The sequence below is a fragment of the Vitis riparia genome, chromosome 7 (assembly GCF_004353265.1).
Source record: "Vitis riparia cultivar Riparia Gloire de Montpellier isolate 1030 chromosome 7, EGFV_Vit.rip_1.0, whole genome shotgun sequence".
Taxonomy (NCBI): domain Eukaryota; kingdom Viridiplantae; phylum Streptophyta; class Magnoliopsida; order Vitales; family Vitaceae; genus Vitis; species Vitis riparia.
The window spans coordinates 13,874,767-13,881,974 of record NC_048437.1 but is presented as its reverse complement, the minus strand read 5'-3'; the positions used below and the strand labels follow the sequence as shown (position 1 = coordinate 13,881,974).

The following is a 7,208-nucleotide window of genomic DNA, read 5'->3' as shown; positions in this document are numbered from 1 at the left end:
ATTTTTCTTTTCATTTTTTCTAGTAGGCAAATTGGGATAATTCTATTAGTATTAGTGTCCAACAAAAGGGGGTTCAAGCCAAGTAATTTAATTTTTCTTATCATAAATCTTCCTAGGATATGGAAGGTTACTACAAATGTGAAACACAAGGCTATAGAAAAAATCATTTAAGCAACACAAAATGTGCTAGTCAATGTGGTACAAGTTATCAATATCTTGTAAATGTTCAAAAACCTTACTCTGGACATTGTGACACAATAGTGCATCCATCAGGCAATTTATACGACTATAATTCATAAAACTATACAAAGAATGCAAGGACATTACACCAACTTCGAATAGAATGATGTTTAGGCATATATCAAGAATCTACAAAAGCAAATTCAACGATTCATATACTTGCAATATTCGTAGAATATAGTAAGAAAATTACAAAGAATTACAAACTAACAGAAGAAAGCTCATCAACTGAGATTATGCAACTTCTGCAAACAAAATATAACATTCCTCATAAATATTTTCCATTCAAATAATATATGAAATTGTCAAAACTGATAATTTTCAGACTAAGCATTTTAGATTTCTCTATTGTAAAAGAAGCATAAGCAAGAAAAAGGACTGCTTGAGAAAAATAGTAAATACTATTTCGTAAGGTGGCAAGTTACTTTGATTTCTTGTTTCTCTGTAGAGATGAGGTTGGAGGAACTACTCGCTTCTTGCTAAATGATTTGGTTCTGCTCTCTAGATCCTCATCACTATCATCACTATTGTCACTTCCATTTCTTGCAGATAGAGTAGACTCCTTGCTACTTTTGGAAGATTTTCTTTTCCCAGCATCCAACTTAGCATATAATTTTCTTTCAATGGGATCATTTGAAGGCCCAATTTTGGATTGACGTGAAACTTTAGCACCCAGTCCAAGCCTGTAGAAATATATTCAATACATCTTTTGAAAAATAATAGGGAACCAAAATAATATCCAATGTGCAGTTACTAAAGGCAGATGACTCACCTAGAAGGTCGGGCTTCTAACTTAACTTCAGTTGGTTCATCCTCTAAAGGTGTGGACATATTCTTAACCCATTGCTCAGCCTGCATATACAAAAAGGCATAAAATCATGCACAAAGCACACTTTAAACCTAATAAGTAGGGGGAAAAGAAGTTGGTAGTGAATACTGGTACAATTGAGGCATCTAATATACCTTTAAAGAGTAGCTAGAGTAATTTTAATTTAAGCACACACACACTCTCCCTCTCTCTCTCTCTCTCTCTCTCTCTCTCTCTCTCTCTCTCTCACTCACACACACACACACACATACATATACACACACTTATGGGATTATGCCTACAAGGGCATGCGTATGAGAGAGAGAGAACAAAATGCATAACAAATTGATATAAAGAAATAAAGCAGCCATAAATGGAGCAAAGCAGTTTAGTGCTCAAAGCAATTTCAGTTAGAACACCAAAATTTTCAGATAGGCCTTCCTCTATCTTCCTTTCATTGTTATCAAAGTTATCAACACAAGCCACTATTATATCAGATTGGCGGGATAATAACCTTAGAAAATAGACACAATAACATACTTTAGGCCTTCAATCCAAGAATTGTTTGAATCATGATTCTCATAGCAGCACCATGGCAGTACAAGTTCAGGGAGGTCCAATCTTGCAGAGATTGGTTGGCAAGGTAGAGCCTCAGTTTTGTGCTGGTTTGTACCATGTTGAGGGATTCTCCCAAAGGGATTCATCCTCTTCTGCATAATGATATTAGCAGGTTACTTTGCCTTGTTTGAGCATGGAGACAACACCTCCATAGAAATAGATAGACACACAAATAACACACATACACAAAGTGATGTCCTTTTGATTCGTATGATGTGCAATCAGCTGATTCCCTCCCCTGTCATTAGAGACACGCCTAGTCTCACTTCTCTATATTGGCTAATACCAATTGATCCACACACCTTCAGATATTTCTTCCTTGTTTGGTTTCTCTTTTTCAAGTTTCAGTGAGGCGCTGAAGGTAGATGCTTGCAGAGAATAGAGGAATAAAGAACTGTAAAAGATGTCCATTGAAAAACCAAATTCACTTGTATCTTATCAGGCTTTAGCATCTTCTAACTTCAAGGATATCTTCTCCTCATCTCTTATACATGGGGATTCTTGCTTTCAGTTGTTAAAATGACTCTTTTTTTTTTTTTATGTTGTAGGCAACACCATTGAGAGGTCTCCTGAAAATATCCCATTTTCAGCAAATTTTTCCAATCAACCCAAAGACTTTTGTGCTAACTATAATTTTAAATGTTTTCAGAATAATAATAAAAAAAAAGGTGGGTGGGGGGGAGGGGGAGGGGTGGTGTGGGAATTTACCAATTTGAATGCCTTGTTTAAAACGACCAATTGAGAAGGACAAGTCTTCGGTGGAGTAGCCGTGCTCATTGAAATTTTTTTGTCGCCCTAAACAATCAACACAGGACAGAACTATGAGGGAGTATAATCAAACAAAGCCGTGAGATGTAATCAAACATCATTCATATTTCATGGAAGAAAGGAACAGGGAAAAAAAAAACCAAATAAGAAGAGTGTCATTGAAAAGCAAAAAGGAAAAAAAAAAACAAAATAATTTTCAGAATCAGATCTTCAAACATTTGGTGTGCAATTCAATCAGCCCCAACTCTAGGCCTTAAAGAATTAATGGGCATCATATTCATCTTAGGCACTTCAAACTAACCCTAACAGTAATCACTTTCATCAAATAACAACTACTACAAACAAGTGGACTACAGCGCACCAATTAGACAATCAGCACCAAGAAAGGCCCAAACCCAAACCTGGATCATCAATGTTCAGTTTTTCAAACCAATCTATATCTACACTAGATATAATAGTACAAAAAGTTTGTAGACTTTTTCTTTCCCAAAGTGTCCATAATATTATATTCATTATACTTATTTTGCACTTTAAAGTTCTTTATGTTCCTTTAAGATAAAGATTTTTTTTTTTTTGTTGCATTTTTTTTTTTCAAAGGCTTCCATTTACATGAGGTATCCATTTATGTTTCCATGGTAAAATTTGCCCCTTAGTGCTCTTGTATACATCTTGTGCACTTTGTGCACCCTTCTTTTGGTGCTTTTTAATATATTGTTTCCTTATCAAAAAAATTTTTCCATGTTAAAATTAGTGAACGTCAGTTCAACCTAATTTTTTTATATACAATGGTACAAGATAATGTTCCCAAAATTATAGCCTGAGCAGTAGTCCAAAATGAAATCCTAGAATTCAAAATTTTTAGCAATAAAATTGAGGAGTTAAAAGCATTCAAAAAGAAACCCTAACCCTATGTTTGGTTTCCAAGAAAATAGGGCCAAAAAAGAAAACAACATCTTCATTATTTTGCTATCTCTTATCTTTTGCTTCGAAAAAATAATAATAAAAAATAAATAAATAAACCCATTTCAACAAGGCCAAATAGTACGTGTGAGTTTTGAGTAAGAGGCACTTTTTCTATATTCCCTAATTCTAAGTGGTGAAAAATTCCCAATCAAAACTTTAATTACTTTTCTCATATTTTCTCTGCATCTAAACTGAATCTATTTTTTCAGAAGAAAATATTCCCAAACAGCAAATACCCTCAATCTAACAAAAATTTCAGTCTTAGCTATGATCCAAACCACGTCTGTTCAACCTTAGATTTCAAAACTTCCAGCAATAGCATTCCCAAGTCATAAATCTCTAAGAATGAAATCTGACCCTCTGCTCGGGTACTAAGAAAAGGAAGAAAAATAAAACAAAACCACATTTTTATTCCTCTGTTATCTCTCTCACTTTCCTTGCTGCCAAAAATCCAAAATAATAACAACAACAAAAGAGAAAAAAATCAGATCAACTAAGCAAAAAGAGTCATACGATTCTTGAGTAAATCGTCGTTTTCTGTATTCTCGAGCCCTAGATGGTGAAAATTTTACGATTCAAAAAAAAAAATCAGCATCCAAACGATTGTATCTAATAACCTAGAAGTCGATTGATTGAATTGAGAATAGAGACTGGAGCAGTACCTTGAACTCAGAGATTGATAGAAAAGCAGTGTTTGGAGAAAAATGTCGATTGCTTTTGTGCAGATGGAGATCGGGCCTTATGCACTGCTAGCAAACCCTATGGGGTGTACAGAGCCACTTTAGCATTAGTCAGGTGATCAGCCAATCGCCCAACATCACTTTGCTATGGAGTGTTGATTTTAGAGTGTGTTTGGGATTCATTCTTGAACTGTATTTAAACTTTATAATACTTCAAATATTAAAGTTTTATATTGTTAGAATTAGAATTATCAGAAAGCACGCTCCTAATCATACTAAGTTATAAATTTGATAAATAATTTAATTTTCAATTCATGGTCAATTTAATCAACTTTAAGCCCGAATCGAGCTTCAAAAATTTGATAAATAAATAATTTTTTAAATGTATATAACAATTATATTTAATGTCATATCAATTTTATAATTAATTAATTAAGTATACCTTAAAATAATTTAGATTAATTTTATATCATTTTATTTACTCAATCAATACTAACCTTTCAACATTTTTCTACCTTAAAACAAAGTTCATATATAAAATATTTTGAATTTAATAGGAGCTTCCATGGACAAAAAGATCACCCTAATATGATTTATATATAAGGATGACAATGGGGTGGGTTTTTTCAGGTACCTACTTTGTCATACCCCTATTAGGAGGAGTCCAAAATTTAAATAAATCGGGTTGAGTCGGATTTGATATTTTTTTAAAAACCCAAGACAGGTTCGAGACGTGTTTTGGTATTGTCTTGTTCCACACACTTTAATTTAATTTTTATTTTCCTATTTTTTTATATTTATTATATAATAATAAAATAATTTTAAAATAAGTTATAAAAAATTATAAGGTTTTAATTATTTATAATATATTTATTTTAATGTAATTAAGAAAATTTAAAAATATTTTTAAAAAAACATTAAAAAAATTCAAAAAAAGTGTTAAACGCGATGGGGGCAAGTATGAAAATTTTTCATACCTACCTCGTCCAATTTAATTTTTTAATGGGATGAGGATGAGAAATATTTTGAATAAATGAGACACGGTTGAGATGGGATTGATTCGTTCCAAACCCTCCTTGTTGTCATCCCTATATATATATATATATATATTTCATGCTTTCTTTTTAGAATTAAAATATTACTAATTCCATTAATTTTGTTTTCAAACTTATTGTCTTTTTTATAGATGTATTTAATTTTTACTATTCTATTTATAAACCATTTCTTTTGTTCCATCCTTCTTATATAATCATTTTATATATGCGTAAAATATTTCTTATTATATTACATTTAGAAGAATTTCATTTTACTAATAACAATTAAATTGTAATTTTTTAGTAATTATAATACATAACAATTAAAATTGTACTCTTTTTTTTTTTTGTTCAATTTGATTCCAATGGTTATTGTACAATTTTTCATTAGTACATATTTTTCATCTTCCTTATTTATACATGATGTATTCATGTAAATTCTTAAAATATTGGTTGGAAACAAGTTAGTACAACCTAGGTATACACCCAAATGAGGGAGGGGTGGGGGGAATTGAATTTGATGTTGGGCAATTTTCAAAAACCTTGATCAATTTTTAAATTATAAGTTATATGGGTGCAATGCAATAGTTAAAATAAATAGTAGATAAAGGGAGGAAAGGGGAGAGATTGCAAAAGATATTTATAATGGTTCGACAAACTATATACATCCACTCCCTTTCGCTGCAATCTCAAGTTAGGAGAGGCCATCCACTATTCTTCAAAACCTCTTATAAGTAAGGTTCTTTCTTTACACTTAGATTTGCTATGTAGAGTTCACCTAGGAGCATCCCTCAACCCCCTAGGCTATGTTTAGTTCCCGAAAAAATTAAGGGAAAATGCAAATGAAAGAAAATACAAAAGAAAAGTAGAAGGAAAGAAAAAATGAACAAAAATAAAAAATAGATTAAAAGTCGATAAATTAGTTTTATTTGTTACTTCAAACTCATTGATATAAAGATTAAATAATTTAAACATACATAAAAATTTTAATTAATTGTAATTATATTTTATTTTCTTTTATATTTTTCATAGGACAACAAAACATGAAAAAATCATATTCCTTTGTATTTTTTTCTTTCCTTAGTATTTTCTAGGAACCAAACACAACCTAAATCTCTTTTTCACAATTCCACAATGATAAAAGTGAAAACAAATTATTCCAATGTGATTTTTCAAGACCTAATAGTTAGACAAGGGTCACAAGTATGGAAATGAGGTTGGGATTTTAAAGTACAATCAAGGAAAGAATAAATCCATTTTTGGATTGTTTTTGCACTCTCACAATGAATGTAATTAAATGTTATGTTGTTGGAAGAACATAAATGTGGGTTAAGAAGTCTTTTTATATGAAATGGAAGTCAACTAGCCATTAGAAACAATATCTTGAAGTTTGACTACTTATTTGGCCTCCTAACTAGTTATGCATTAAGCACACTTGCAAGTGACCTCAAAGAAACAAAACTATACAATAGTTTAACGTCCTAGTTGAATCAGAAAAGTCTCCACAACTCACTACCAAGAGAACAATAAATAAATTTTAGGGACCCACCTAAGCAATCAATTGTTGGAATACCTAGAAAAATCTATTCTAGCCTGGGATCTCAAGTGTGTATGCATCTACAATATTCAGATGCTATATCTAAGGCAACAAAAATATTTAAAGAGAAAAGTTTAAATCTAGGACTAAATAAGGCTTTACCTTCCATTTATTTGTTTTTAGATTAAATCCAATCAATGAAGGGGATCTTTAAATCCATGAATCTTCCACTTGGTAACTTTAGAGGAAATTTGACATATGCTCGTTGGAGCTAGAATATATCAATTGATTACATAACAAATGTGATTTGTAACTCAAATATTAGAGAGGTAATCTTGATAGGTTATAACACTACTATTAGCCCAAGGGTTCTCTTAATCAGGTTTTGATGATAACAAATCATGGTTAAATGACTAATTGGTTTGAATGGTAAAGAATCTCAGGTATAAATTCGGAAATTCATCAAAAGATCAAATGGATACAAGATCGAGACTTTTGATCATAGGAAACGAATGTAAGATGAATGCATGGGTGCACTTAGGTTTTTCATACCTTTTCAT

At 31.4% G+C, this 7,208-nt stretch overlaps 1 protein-coding gene across 3 annotated transcripts; it reads right to left on the bottom strand.

Annotated features, from left to right (window-relative positions):
• Positions 1–370: 370 nt before the first annotated feature.
• LOC117917737 lies at positions 371–4,265 on the bottom strand. Of its 3 annotated transcripts, XR_004651753.1 has the most exons (6): positions 4,060–4,264; positions 2,375–2,461; positions 1,852–2,235; positions 1,589–1,758; positions 1,013–1,092; positions 371–923 (listed from the first exon to the last, which is right to left on the bottom strand). XR_004651753.1 is itself a non-coding variant. In XM_034834108.1 (4 exons), exons 2-4 carry the CDS (start codon positions 2,441–2,443, stop codon positions 662–664), a joined length of 411 nt encoding a protein of 136 aa, XP_034689999.1. In that variant the 5' UTR covers positions 2,444–2,461; positions 4,060–4,248; the 3' UTR covers positions 371–661. The 3 variants fall into 3 exon arrangements, 1 of the variants encoding a protein (XP_034689999.1); XR_004651752.1 differs by having other exon boundaries at positions 1,589–2,235; positions 4,060–4,265; XM_034834108.1 differs by lacking the exons at positions 1,589–1,758; positions 1,852–2,235 and having other exon boundaries at positions 4,060–4,248.
• Positions 4,266–7,208: the final 2,943 nt, after the last annotated feature.